Below are 14,581 nucleotides of genomic sequence, written 5' to 3'. Positions count from 1 at the left end.
CATTTTCCCTCCCTCCCTCCCGCCCGCCCCTTCTGCACAATCTCAGCTCACTGCAACCTCCATCTCCCAGGTTCAAGTGATTCTTCTGCCTCAGCCACCGAAGTAGCTGGGATTACAGGCATGCACCACCATACCCGGCTATTGTGTTTTTAGTAGAGTCAGGGTTTCACCATGTTGCTCAGACTGGTCTTGAACTTCTGGGCTTGAGCGATCCAACCACCTCAGCCTGCCAAAGTGCTAGGATTACAGGTGTGAGCCACTGCGCCCTGCCTAGCATTTCTTAAGCCAGTACTATACCTTGATTATCAGCATTTTCTTTCTGGGTACCCATTCTCCAAGTTTTGATACTGGAGTTGATCTTACCAGGTGTTAATGGAAGTTTCTGAGGCAATAGACAGGATTCACATTCCTATCTCAAATAGGCAGGAAATGACACTAAGTCATGACTGCTACCTGGCCAATAGCAATTCTAAGACACCATTCATCCTGAAGTGAGATTGATTGTATGTTCTATCTCAGTATCAGAGATGCTAAAATGTGAAAAATGATGAATTAAGGCAGTCCTTATGAGGCTACCTTTTGGGTTATCCTGAAGGTAATACCCAATCTAGCCCATGTGCAATGGCCCCACCTCATCCATCAGGCATTGCTGTATCAGACCAGGCCAGACTGGGCCAAGTGGATCCTGGACATTTGGAATTGGGACTAGTCTCTTGTGTCAAGAAAATGCCAACACTAGGCACTGTGGAATCGGCCTCTGCCACCACAGGGAGGTTGGCACCCAAAGATGGGCTGCAGGGAGAAGAGGGAGGCTGACACACAGACAGGGACCAAGAGAAGCTGGAGAGAAGGCAGGACCTCAGCCTCCCAAGGGCTTTCCAGTTCTGTGGCTGGTGCCTACCTGGAGCTGGGCTGCTCTCTGCCTCCTGCATCTGAGGCAACCGGAAGCCTTACAGTCATTTCCCCTGTGTCTTTAAGCTGCCTGGTTGGCCCATGGTGCCGCCAAAGGGCCCCACCGCATCACCTTCACTGTGCTTGCTCAGGTCTCACCTGCACTTCAGACAGCAGCTTCTCCACACTTCTTGGGGCTGTGAAAGCCACGACAGCCACAAAACAACCCACAAAGCAACTTCTAGAGCTACTGCTCAACTGAGGATCCTATCAGGCAGTGTTTGAGTGTCCTGTAAAGCTGAGGCCCAGCTACTGCCCAGTGACCTATGTTCTATCCCCCTAAGCTTGGCTTCATTTGTAGAGGGGTGAGGGAGGGGCAGCCTATAACCTTGGACAGCTCCAAATGAGGTCACTTGCCCCATTCAGGGATTAAGCCTACAGCTGTCAGCCTCAGCCCTTTGCCACTAACCATTTGAGCTAAGCAGCCCACCCATCTCCTGCTGGACCCAGCTATTCTGGCTTTTTTGGGGGTCAGAGCTTAAAAGCTTCCTTCTCCCCTCTCTGTGAATGGCACTTTTAAGGCTTAGGAGCTCAGGTCCAGCAGCTAAGGCAGCCTCCCAAAGGCCAATATTGCACATCAGGTCTTTGAAGCTAGGGCAGTTTCTCCAGCAAGTCATGCTTATGCCATAGGTCACTGACGTCAGGGAGGCAGCCAGCTTCCCAGGGCATGAACAATGGAGCACAATTAGCTACCTATGGCTGCTGTAACAAATTGTCACAAATGAAGTGGCTTAAAATAACGCAAACTTGTATCTCACAGTTCTGGAGAAGAGAGACCCAAAATGAGTCTGTAGGCCTGCATTCTATCTGGAGGCTCCCGGGAAGAATCTGTTTTCTTATCTTTTCTAGCTTCTAGAAGCTGCCCACATTCATTGGCTTGTGGCCTCACATCATTCCAACTTCTGCTTCTGTTGTCACATGCTGACATGCCTGCTCCCTAAGAACCCACTCAGATAATCCATAACAATTTACTCATCTCAAGATTCTTAATCACATCTGCAAAGTTGTATTTGTCATAGAAATTAACAATCATGGGTTCCAGGGATTAGGACATGGACATCTTGGGGGACCATTACTCAGCCTACGACAGAGCACAGAGACTGAAAGAGGGTTCCCCTTAATGTTTTTTTTTTCTTTCTATAATCAGGCCTTTTTCTTTAAGAATATTTAAAACAGCATTACGAAGCACAACTGATGTTCCCACCTCGCCCCGCCTTTTACAGACGGTCTTGCTGCTTTGCTCAGGCTGAACTTAAAACTTCTGGGCTCGAGTGATCCTCATCTCAGCCTCCCAAGTAGCTGGCACTACAGACATGTACTACCACGTTCTGCTACAGCTGTTTTTTTAATACAACTCTAGGGATGATACCCATTGCCACTTATTAAATGTCTACTGTGTGCCAGGGAGATAAGGAAACAGCATTATCGACCCCATTTAAGGAGGTCACTTGCCCAGGGTAACCCAACTGGTCTGTGGCAGGCAGACTTGAGCTCACATCTGCCTCCCTTGCCAGGCACTGATGTTGAGGTTGTATTTCTTCCCTTGGCATCTATAATGCAGACCCTGGTCTAAAGTCTTCTTTGCGTTGGAGAGCTTTGGAGCCTTACATTCAGGGGTGCTAAGGCTCATGCCACCTGCAGAAGTATTAGAGGCCCTGGCACAGGCCAAAGAATTGGCAAAGCCTTCAGTTTCTCCTCACCACCTCAAAAAATCAAATCTGTTCTCCATCCTACTAACTCACTCAGCCCAATGACCACACTTGTCGGGCACTGACCCCACGTCCAAGGGACAGCTATGGGCTGGTCCAGTGATGGAGGAAGTAGGTGGCAGCTAGGTCACACTCTTGCCACAGGCTTGGTGCCCAGAACAGTCATTAGGGTTTTGTTAAGGGATGGCCAGGCCAGAGAGAGGAGAGACTGGCCTTCATGAGGCTATCAGCAAAGTCCCTACAAAAGTCAGAGGTAGATAAAAAAGGTACGAGCTGCACACCCACACAGGCAGGAAAGGGATGCGATGGATTCATCCCACTGACACACGAACAATCAGCTGCCACCTGTCAGCTGTCAATGGGGAGAATTCCATCTACCCATTTAAAGCAAGCTGGAACGGGTTACAATGAAAACTGGCCAAGGATGAAATTTAAAGGATGCATGGCGGAAAGTGATGCAGTGGGTTGCAAAACAAATGTCAGATAAAAGGCATGGGCTCAGGGGCCCTGGTGCCAGAGCACATGACGTCCTATAGAGACTATCGTTTACTCTGGAGAAGCTAGAGTGGTACACACAGTATTCGGAATTCAGGGATGGGGCCTAAGATGCTGTATTTCCAATGCGCTCCCAGGTGATGCTGAACAGCTGCTATCTGTGGGGCATCTTGAATAGCAAGGGATGTGATGACTCTTAGAGACAACTCAAGCTGTTCCCTGCAGTACAAATAAAACGAGAGGAGGGCATGCAGATGTCACAGAGCTGTTTGAGGCTGTGGAAAAATGAAGGTGGGGCTTATCACCAAGAAGTCCTTTACACATCTATGACTTTTCTGTCCAGCTCCTAGGAGACTGCGAAGAAATTGTTTCCCTTTTTAAAATCGAAGAAACCGAAGTGTAGGAAGATTGATCATAGCAGAGTCAAAAACATTATTGGGGTAGATACTGGCGCCCCACACCATCCTTGACCCCACACACATTTCCAGAAAACGTCAAGCAAGGAGCAGGCAAAGAGCTGTCATGGGAGAGTGGTTTTAATACCGTCTGTGTCAAGCAATATCAAAGTTGTCCATACTCTCCCAAGTTTGTCCTATTTTGAACAGACAATATTAAAATTTTTTTAAGTGTGTGCTGATAAAGAGACTAGTCAAACCTCAGAGGATTTAAAAATGAGAAGCCACATAAATTCTCTTCCTTAAAAAACAGCCATTTCAAAAGATTTTCTTTAATATCATAAAATATTTTCATGGACAAGTGAGCTAGCAAACACACATGCACCAATGTGCCTTTTGACAAGAGAACCCCCTACCCCGACTCCCACACCAAAGTGGACATGAGATTGGAGAAATGAATACAGCAGATGGAACAGATAGAGAAGAAAAAAACTCAGTAAAAAGGATGGAATATAACTTTGTGCTTGGTTATTTTCCTATGCCACAACAAAACAAGACATTTCGGTGCAAATAGTTAATCTTTCCTCTTTTTTTCTTGTCTGGTGGAGAAAAAAATACTTTTTCTATAATAAAATATGTAGTTTTTTGGTTTTTAACGTAACTTTTTTTTTTTTCTTTTTTTGCAGAAAATAATTTTGTAAACTGTCACTTCGCGGGCAGGGAGGCTCGATGCCACGTGGGCCCCAGCTCGCCACGGTGGAGGCTGAGAGCTGAAACCGAACACCGGCAGGAGACGGGCGACGGCGGAGGTGCAAGGTAGGGCATGGCGCACGGGACGAGGGCGGCCGGGCGGGGCGGATTAGAGGTCACTCTCGCCATACAGTGCCGTGGAGAAGGACATGTAGTCCAGGGCACCCGGCACAGAGTCGGGGCCGGTGTAGGGGGCCATCCGCGCGATGCAGTACTCGGCCTGGTCGGGTGGTAGCTCGCGGCGCAGCTCCTCCATGGTAATGTAGTTCTGCGGGGAGAGAGGGGTCAGGGTGGCCGCAAAGTCCGGCGGCCGTAAAGCAGCACGGCTGGATACAGCCGCAAAGCCCGGTGGCGTGCAGGCAGCGTGTGCCCGCTGCATTTTGCCTCCGTCCTGAAACTACAGGAGGTATGCATACAAATACCCGTGTATGGATACAGGAGGTACGCATACAAATATGTACATGGCACCTACACAACGTGTACTTTTTAAATTGTCTCAGGTTTTCCACTTCAGTACCTACTTTTTAAGCCTCTTTCCAATCTAATTCCATGTACCAGTTACACCTATCATCATCTCCTGAATCACACTAGTCTGCAATAATTGCGTGCTGGAGCAGTATCTGCAGATATTCTGGAGGAGTGTATAGGTTCCTGGGGGGGCCACCCTGCATGTCCTCAGCTGAGCTCTCTGGAGGCCTCAGACAGAGAGTCTAATTTTAATGAGCCCTCCAGCAGATTAAGAACACCATGTTTGGGCATTACTGCTTCTTAAATATGGCCAGGCTATCTTAAGCTCCTTTGCAGAAATGTGGGCCTTGCCCCATGCAAGCAGCTCCAGCCTGGGTCTATGCCTTCTCCCAGATTTGCCCATGATAGGTCTACTTGGAAGCTGCTGCTTTTAGGAGCTTGAAGATCGAGGAGATCTCATTTGGGGGCAGTGACCCACAAGGTAGTCTCCCTGCACCATGCCCTACCTCTGCCCCTGGGAACCAGTTTGACGGAAGGTGGAGCTGCCTCTGTCAATCCAAAAGTTGGGAGACCAGGCCCCTATCTGGGCCCCAGTTTTCCTCTTCTACAAAATTAGTCACTATAACTAGATGGTTTGATGATCCTTCTATAATATTCAAGGGACCCGTGGCTTCTACAGTCCCTGGGCTGGAGATGGCTGTGGTTCTGAGTGACATCCAGGTCTACCAATGACCATCACAGCAGAGACTTGGACTGCGCCTCTGGCATCCATGGAGGCAGCCCCTTCACTGCCAAGTGGAGTGCTGTAGGGTATTTGGGAGATTTGGAAACCCAGAGTGGATCACTGCTCAGGGTAGAAAACACCGGAGACATGCTTCCTTCCTGCGTCCTGCAGTCCCTTTTCCTGCTCCCACTATAGTTCATGCCGATGCTCAGGATGATACCAAGGGTGAAGTCCCAGGGGTTGTCAGATGGACTCCAAGAGTCCAATCACACATCCACACCACTCTACTCCCTTCTGCTGCTTGTCATTTCTTCACAGCTATGGAGTCCCACACTGGCATGCAGTGATGCTGGAGGGTCACTTATGCTAATCCTGTGTCCTGACACCTTAGCTGAGCCCAAGGCATTATGACAAACAAGGAGAGACCCAAGGGGCCCTGGAAGAAGGGGTGGTTGAGGAGTTCACGTTCCAGCTCTCGCCCCTCTAGATCGCAGTCCACCCTGTGCCTGCCACCCCAGCACAGTGCCCATGCCATAGGACACCAACCTTGTCCCCAGCCAGGATCTTGAAGGAAGCCATGACTTGGTCTGCTGTATCTGTATCGGCTGTCTCACGGGACATGAAGTCGATGAAGGCCTGGAACGTCACTACCCCCAGGCGGTTGGGATCCACAATGCTCATGATGCGGGCAAATTCTGCTTCTCCCTGGAGGGAACAGCCAGCCCCAGGCCTTTCAGGGAATATCTCACATGGACTGAAGACCCTGGGGGCTCAGAGCAGCCTGTGGCTGGAAGAGGAGGGCACAGCAGCCCCCTAACCTAACCTGGGTTGTCCTGAAGGCATGATGGGGACATAACACCCAAGAGTAGAGACCCAGCTTAGGGTTTCTCATGCCCTGCAAATGCCTGGGTTCCCCTTAGAGCAAATAATCACGCAGATAATAACTATAATGACAATGATTTATAGTGGCTGGCACCCACATAGCATATATTATATGCCCAGTATTAACCTAAAAGCTTTACTTCAATATATTTAATCATCACTACAGCCATAAAGGTAGGTATTTTGTGATCTTCATTGTACAGATGAGAAATCTGAAGCCCAGACAGGCTAAGTGACTTGGCCAGGGTCACACAGCCAGGAGGCAGCAGAACTGGGATTTGAACTCAGGCAGTCTGGTTCTAGAATCCGTTCTCTCCTTACCACACTGTATTTTTTACATGCCAGATATATGCACAGACTTAAATTCCCTCATTTAACCCTTGCAATAGTCCTGTAGGGTTCCCCACTTCACCTGAGGCTACACGCTAATGACGGCAGGGCTGGGATCTACCCCCAGGTTCACTGCTCCTCGTCCCATGCCCATAGGGGGCTGGGCAGCCTGGCACCAGGGCTCAGAAGTCACCTGACTGCCTTGCTCAGAATATCTGCGTGACGGGGGACAGACTAAGAAGGTTAGGGGCAGCCTAAGAAGGACGGCTTGGGACAATCCAAAGGGGGCAGGACTGACGGGAGCCACCGCCAGGACAGAGGTGGAAGTCTGTTTGTATGCTCTGTGTGAGGCAACGCTGAGCCAACCCCAAACCCGGGATGTTCCATACGCCCAGTCCTTCCTGCCGGCCTCAGGGTCAGCCCAGCCGTCCACAGTGGGAGTGAGGAAGTACCAGAAGATAAAGTAGCACAGAGATGGAGGCTAGGAGGCCAAGCCTCTTGGATACACAAGGCCCGTAGCCAGGCGGGCTTTCAGGGAGCCATCTTCCCCAAGGACAGGGGCAGCCCCTAGCCTCAGGGCCTCCAGCCTGCCCCGGCTGGGACTTGGCTGCTCCAGCCAGCTGGCTGCCGCCTCACCAGAGCAGACAGGGTGGGGTTTACATTACCATGTTGTAACCCATGGAGATCAGGCAGGCGCGGAAATCATCCGTGTCCATCATGCCTGTCTTCTTCTGTGGGGGGTAGTAGTACCGAGACACAAGGAGGGTCAGGAAGGCAGGAAGAGGAAGGGCCGGCCCAGGGCCAGGAAGACAGGGACAGATGGCCAGAGCGGGGATGAGGTTATGGTTTCGGGAGTCAGGACAGGGAAAGGAACACAGGAGAAGATGCAAACACATATAGGTGGAAATGTCCACAGGCAGGAGGAAGACAACAGGGAGACGCCACAATCCACCCATGGGATGAAGAGGGGCGAGGATGAAGGACAGCGGGCACCCGCAGGTTGCCACAAAAGACAGGAGAATGGAGCAGTGACAGGGCAGGGAGAGACGGGAGGACAGGACGAGCCCCACGGCCCACAGGAGGGGACAGGAGATCCAGACAGAGAGAAGAGAAAAAGGAAAAACGCATTATTTCTCGCCCCAGATGCCACCCCTGAGTGTGCTCCATGCAGGAGGCAAGTACCTGGGGGTCGTTGCCAATATCATAACCCAAGCTGATGAGGCAGGCTTTGAACTCCTCGGGACCCAGTGTGCCGGAGTGATCCTGGGGCCGCGGTGCGCCAGGCAGCGAGCCATGCGGTGTCAGGGAGGTGGAGCCGTGAGGGGGGCATGCCCCAGGGGAGGGTGGCGTGTGTGGGGAGACACAGGGACAGGCATGCGGAGGGAGGGTGGGGGAGGAGGGGAAATAAAAGTGCACACGGTTAGACACACGAACGAGGTTCCAGGGGGTGCCCTCCCCCAACACAGGCAGCCCTGCTCCAGGGAGCAGGACCAGAGTGGGGTGTGATGAGCCACAAGGGTGAGAAGCTCCCCCAGAAGTGACCCGGCCCTCTGGCTTCCCCAGGGGCTTCCCCTCAGGTGCCTAGAGAGCCATGAAGCAGGCAGGGGTAGTGGGAAGCACCAAGCCCCTCCCACCCCTTTGAATCGCCCTCAAGCCCCAGGGCTCTGGGAAGGGGCAGCCCACTAAAACCCCGGACTGACCCAGAGCTGGGATAGGAACCCTGGACCAAGGCCTCTGACATCCCCGGCAGAGTCCCAGAGGCCGAGCTAGGGGTGGGGGCCGGCAAGGCAGGAGCAGTCTCTCTTCTGCTCCTCTGTCTCCACAGCCCGAGAGCAGCAAACCTTCTCTGAGGGTGACTCCTCAAGGTAGGAGAGCAAGGGTCAGGGGTCAAAGGTCCTCTTTCTAAACACAGTATGAACATTCTCTCCCAAAAGCAGGGAAGCTTATGGGGCACCAAGACGAGCTTTCTAAGGCTGGCTTTGTGGGACGCACCAGTCAGGGCAGGCTGAGTTTCCCCTTTCTCTCCCTCCTCACTTGCATGGCAGCCCACACCCTGGGCAGCACCCTCCAGGGCCCTGGGGCGGGGGCTGCACTAACAAAGCACAAGGGTGGGGCTCTCACCCGGTCAAAGTGGTTGAAGGAGGCCCGGAACTCATTCATCTGCTCCTGGCTGATGCCCTTGGCATCCCGGGTCAGGATCTGATTCTCCACCTCGTTGATGGTCCTGGCGATGGTGGTGAGCAGCTGCTCCCAGCCCACACGGATGTGCTACAGGCAGGTGAGGGGCCTGTCAGCAAAGGGGTCCCAGGCCTGGGCTCCTGGCGCTCCCTGCCCACCCTACTCCCCAACCATCAAAATGGCCAAATCCATCAAACTTGGCCTTCCATGTGGCTGAGTGTCACCAGAGGGAGGAGAACCAGGACAGGGACACTAGATGACCAAGGGGGCAGGGTGGTGGCCTCTGCCTGGGAGAGCAAAGAAACCAGGACTTGCCAATGGGAGTCAGGTCAGGAAGGAGGGCAGATTTGGGGGTAGGAGAGATTGACCCCAAAAAATGCTTGATTCCCTGAACCACCAACTCCCCCCACAAACACACACACAGTCTTTCACAGTTAAAACAAGCAGTCATTTTAAAAGCAGGTGCCTGAGCCGTTTTAGAGCCCAGCAGCACCCAGATTCTGAACTCCACCCCAGAACTAGTGAAGCAAACTCCAGAGATGGGGCCTAGAAATGTGCATTCTCAACACATTCCTCAGGAAAGCAGAAGATACTAAAAATTGAAGATGTGAAGCTTCAGGGTGAAGTGAGTTCATCCTCCAACTATGACCTGTTTCCTTGGAAACTTCCCCACCCAGGAGGAAGAGCAAAAGGGGAAACAGACTCCCCGAGAAGAACCAGGCCAGCCCCACCCACCTCCATGGTGTAGTTGGTGTGCTTGTTGTCGAAGATGAGCGCCTCCTGGATGAGCTGGTGGTCGCCCTCCAGCTGGTCAATCTTTGGCTTGTAGTTGACAATGCTCTTCTCATACTGCCGCAGGTGGCTGAGCTGGTCCTCCAGGGTCCCGTGCATCTCAATGGAGATCCTCCCGATCTCCTGCTCACCGGGAAGGAGGAACCTTGTCAGACCACCTCACTCTGCTCCCATAGGGTGGGATGGGAGCCTCCAAAATTTTTCCCTTGTTAAGCCCTCAGATGATGCTCAGTTCCTACCCCAGCCCGAAGGAGGCCATCACTAGTAATTAGTAAGACACTTTTTTTAAAAAAAAGATGGGGTTTCACCATGTTGGTCAGGCTGGTCTTGAACTCCCGACCTCAGGTGATCCACCCGCCTTGGCCTCCAAAGTGCTTGGATTACAGGTGCGAGCCACTTTTTAGCATGGGTGCTCCGAGGTATGGAAGCAGCACCACAGAGGTGTATAACAAGTGCTGTTAGCATTGGGTGAAGTACCTACCAGCTCTCAGGTACCTGTCAGCCTCAGGAGAGGGATACAGGGTCAGTCCTAACCTAAACATTCACTCCTCTGCTTGCTATTCAAACCCCTCTTCCCAAGTCTTGTCCATCTCAGGGACCCACTGAGCCAGGATCCTCGTAGCCTTGGTACAGCTCACTCACCTCAGTGCCCATGCTCGTGCTGTTCCACCTCCACCTTGCTGCCCTGGCCCACCTGAATCCCATCCGTCCCTGCAGGCCAGGCCTAATGCCTATTTCTGTCTGTTATTCATCCATGTAAACAACTCTTGTTTGTGAAAACACTTTCTCTCCACTCAATTCAATCCAGTAGGTATTTCCTGCCTGTCTACTAAGAACAATGTGCTGGCTGGCAGGGGTGCAGGGGCGGGGCGGGGGCGGGGGGCGACACACACAAATGTTAACTCGACATGGTCTCTGCCCTTAAACTCAGAGGCCATACTCAAGCCCAGTGGGGCCCTTTCCTGATCTGCTAAAAGCACCCACTATCTACCCCACACAATTCAGCAAAAAAATTTCTGTCCTCCACTGGGGTTCAGTTCTATTCCTGGGACGATCTACCAGGACAGATCATCTTTGGCCAAGCCCATTGCTCAGGAGGAGAAGGAAAGGAAGGGGAGGCCTGGTCAGTAAGAGACACGCAAGGGATTAGGCTGGATCAGGCACTCAGGAGCTGACCTTCCCAGGGGACTTTCATAGGCAGCAGCTGTGTTTTGTTTTGTTTTGTTTTGTTTTGTTTTTTTGAGACGAAGTCTAGCTCTGTCACCCAGGCTGGAGTGCAGTGGTATAATCTCAGCTCACTGTAACTTCCACCTCCCGGGTTCAAGTGATTCTCCTGCCTCAGCCTCCCAAATAGCTGGGATTACAGGCACACGCCACCACACCCAGCTGATTTTTTTATTTTTAGTAGAGACGAGGTTTTATCATGTTGGCCAGGCTGGTCTTGAACTCCTGACCTCAGTTGATCCACCCTCCTCAGCCTCCCACAGTACTGGGATTACAGGCATGGGCCACTCTGCCTGGCCCATAGGCAGCTTCTTAGTGGTGTCCTCATATACCTTTGCTCTCAAATTGGATATTGCCATCAGGGCCTCCTCACACAGGCCCCCACAGCCTTCTACGGGACAGCAGACCCCTGGTGGGCTCAAGGCCTCAGTCCTCCATGGGTCCCACCCAGGAAGACAGGCAGCCTGGCTGGCTGGGATAGTGTGGGGAGGGGTGGGAACCCTAGCACTGCTTCCCAGCATGGGACCCACCTCCATCTTGGTCTGGATCCAGGGCCCGATGACATTGGCCTGGGCCCCAAACTGCTTGCGTAGCCTCTCATTGTGCTGCTGGCGGGCGTGCTCCTCTGTCAGAGCCTGGTCCCTCCGAGGCACCAGCTGCCGCACCTGGGGCAGGAACAACAAGGCGATTCTGGGGATGGGTCAGCCATCTGTCCATGTGCCAGATGAGGAAATGGAGGACCCAGGAGGGGAAGGGCCGGTCAGTAACAACAGGAGTGAAGGTGTCAACCTGTTCTGGAAATCCAGTCATTGGCCAAACAATGAGTATTTACTATATGAGGATTTTAAATGAAATCGACAAAAATCAATTAAAATGGACAAAACTCCCTGCCTTTATGAAACTTACGATGGCTCGGCCCATGCCCTTCAACTCACGTGGTCCCATTTGCCATTGATCTCCTGAGGCGTGATGGTTGTGTAGGGATTGGTGCCCGCCATATTGACATGGTAGGTCTGGACAATCTTGGACACCTCGTTGTGGATGCCCAGGATGGCCAGGCGTTCCTTGTCGGCATCGGGGAGGGTAGCCTTGAATTGCTCATGGGCTGTGGTCAGTCCCTGGATAGAGATGGGGATATATGAGCAAGAAGAACAAAGGAGGAAGCCCCAGAAGTGGGTGGAAGGGCCTCAGAGATTGGGTTCCACACCAACTGGGAGACCAGGAGGCATCAATTCAAAGAGTCCTGTGGCTGAGAACTGGGATGGCAGGTATGGCCACAGGAAGCTGAAGCCACAGTCACCAAAAGCAGCAGCTTCATCCATGGAGGTGGTGAAATTGGCATCCATGGAGGTTGTGAAATTGGTGAACGCCCTCTGACCTGTTCACCACCTCACAGATCAGAGAGAAGGGCTGCTCCAGAGGCTCACTTCCCAGATGATCCCCCGAAACATGGGCTTCTTTAGCTTCTGGAAAAATCTTTTAAATCCAGTACTCTGCAGCCGCATGAAAGGTTGAGGAAGCTGCTAACTGATATGAAATGAGCTCCAAATAGACATTACATTAAAAATCAAAGTTCACAGCTGAGCACCGTGACTCATGCCTGTAATCCCAGCACATTGGGAGGCTGAAGGAGGAGGATCTCTTGAAGCCAGGAGTTTGAGACCAGCCTGGGCAACAAGGAAAAAACCCCCATTTCCACAAAAATGAAAATTTAAAAACTAGCCAGGAGTGATGACGTGAGCCTCTAGCCCCAGCTACTAGGGAAGCTGCAGCAGGAGGATCTCTTGAGCCCAGGAGTTGGAGGCTGTAGTGAGCCATGAGCCCACCACTGCACTCCAGCCTTGGTGACAAGGCGAGACCCTGTCTCTAAATGAAATAAATAAAAATCAAAGTTCAGAATAGGGCATACAGTAAAAGCTACTTTTTGTTTTATGCAAAAAGGGTACAAAGCATGGAAACAATCATATTTGCTTGTGTGTGGAGACTGTAATCAAATTCTTACCTTTGGGGAGAAAACTAGGGGCTGGAGGATGAGGAGTCAGAGGGAGACCCTATTGTATAACCTTTTAAAATTTTTTGATTTTAGACCATGCACATATATTATCTTGTCTAAATAAGTCAAATGCAAAGGTTTTGGGTCTATAAAATCCGGGATGCTCTTCCTAAATCCCCTACCTTACAGGGGCAGTCCTGCAAACGTGACCTGTAGAGCGTGGGCCAGAGACCCTGGGGAAGCCAGCCTCTGGGGAGTGGGGTGGGGCTCACCTGGATCTCCTCGATGGTATGCACAATGAAGGTGTCCTGCAGGTCCTCCATGGCCCCCTCCATCCAGTTGTTGAAGGGTGCGGCCCGCTTGGCATACTCCAAGTACAGCTGGTCAATGGTCTCCAGCAGCTTCTCAGTCCGCTGGGAGTGCCAAATAAAGTGGGGTTTAGTAGAGTGATGTCCAGAATCATTCCCCACTCCTATCGAGATCCTCCTGGTGAGCCCCAGGTCTAGAAGCACTGACTGAATCAGGCAGAAAGAACAGGCTCTTCGGGCCAGGTGTATGAACCATCTCACACTGCAGCCACCGGGCCTGGCTCCTAGAGTGTCTGGTGTACAGAATAGGAGGATTCTCAAATGGCTGGGGTTGGGCTGTGAAGCACACTGAACTGGGAGGATGAGACATGTGAGGGCAAGAGAGGAGGCATCGCCATCAGGGCAAAGTCCAAGACCTGTGCCAAGGTGCGTCTTCCACATTTGGGCCAGGACTAGGGGAGGTCTGGGGAACCCATACGGTCTTTTAGCCCAAAGCAAAGAGAGTCAAGAAGCAGGAAGGGGCACCACAGGGCTGCCGGATGCGGGCCTAGATCTCCCTCTGGGACCCCTCACCTCCAGAGCTTCCCTTCGCTTCTGAGTTAGGGCCCCCAGATTGTCCCACTGGTCACAGATCTTTTGGCAACGGGCGTTGACACTGGGTGAGTCATAATAGTCCAGCTCACTGGGGAGGGAAGAGACAAGGAAGTTGGGGATCCAGGTTAATTTCATGGCCCGTCTCCCTCTCCCTGGGGCTGCCAGTGGGGTGGCTGGTGGTGCTGGGAAGAGCCAGGGGCACTCCCTTCAGGAGACCTTCCAGGCACTCCTTCCACCCTTCCCCTCTTTCAGGAGACTGGCAGGGAAGAGACTAAAGAAGTCCCCTTCCCCAGTCATGGCTGAAGTGACCAGCCTTCACCCCAACGGCCAATGGCAGGGAGCCCTCGAGGCCCAATGAGAAAGCTCAGAACCAAGGCTTGCTCACCCTCTGCTCCTGTACTGGCTACAGGCAAGAACTGGTGGCCTTTCACAGGACAGCAGTGTCCTGGGCTCATTCCCCACCGGGAGAGATGTTCTTTGTTTCTGCATTGACTCCCTTCCCACCTGGGCACCCACCTGTGCCCACCCTCCCCACCTTTCAGGCCACACCCCCATGTCCCCCAGCATTTGAGAAAGCCCAGCCTCAGCCCCTCACCAGGGCACCACCGGGTGGGGGTGTCTGGGGCCACCTACTTGAGCTCCTGTGCGATGGCAGCGATCTGCTCCACGCGGTCCTGGTGGGCAGCCAGGTCACTCTCAAAGGCCTCATGCTTCTTGAGCAGGGCCTTGATCTCCGAGAGCGTGGCCGTCTCATAGTCCTTCTGTCGCAGCATGGCCTCTTTGCCTGG

The 14,581-nt window shown here is 52.5% G+C and overlaps 1 protein-coding gene across 3 annotated transcripts in view; it reads right to left on the bottom strand.

Annotated features, from left to right (window-relative positions):
• Nucleotides 1-3,673: 3,673 nt before the first annotated feature.
• Nucleotides 3,674-14,581, bottom strand: part of ACTN1 (actinin alpha 1) — a 107,223-nt gene continuing 96,315 nt past the window's right edge. Inside the window, exons 12-22 of one of the 3 annotated variants that reach the window (XM_003924469.4) lie at nucleotides 14,427-14,577; nucleotides 13,773-13,881; nucleotides 13,164-13,304; nucleotides 11,834-12,016; nucleotides 11,429-11,563; nucleotides 9,618-9,797; nucleotides 8,826-8,972; nucleotides 7,887-7,967; nucleotides 7,370-7,435; nucleotides 6,039-6,197; nucleotides 3,674-4,568 (exon numbers count right to left, since the gene is read on the bottom strand). In XM_003924469.4, the coding sequence (XP_003924518.1) occupies nucleotides 4,410-4,568; nucleotides 6,039-6,197; nucleotides 7,370-7,435; nucleotides 7,887-7,967; nucleotides 8,826-8,972; nucleotides 9,618-9,797; nucleotides 11,429-11,563; nucleotides 11,834-12,016; nucleotides 13,164-13,304; nucleotides 13,773-13,881; nucleotides 14,427-14,577 (1,511 nt within the window). In that variant the 3' untranslated portion in view covers nucleotides 3,674-4,409. The remainder of the gene's footprint in view (nucleotides 4,569-6,038; nucleotides 6,198-7,369; nucleotides 7,436-7,886; nucleotides 7,968-8,825; nucleotides 8,973-9,617; nucleotides 9,798-11,428; nucleotides 11,564-11,833; nucleotides 12,017-13,163; nucleotides 13,305-13,772; nucleotides 13,882-14,426; nucleotides 14,578-14,581) is intronic. The other 2 variants (XM_003924467.4, XM_003924468.4) reach the window with 2 other exon arrangements.

This window comes from Saimiri boliviensis, chromosome 2 (assembly GCF_048565385.1).
Source record: "Saimiri boliviensis isolate mSaiBol1 chromosome 2, mSaiBol1.pri, whole genome shotgun sequence".
Taxonomy (NCBI): domain Eukaryota; kingdom Metazoa; phylum Chordata; class Mammalia; order Primates; family Cebidae; genus Saimiri; species Saimiri boliviensis.
The sequence above is the reverse complement of the archived record's forward strand: the minus strand, read 5'-3'. Positions and strand labels throughout refer to the sequence as shown.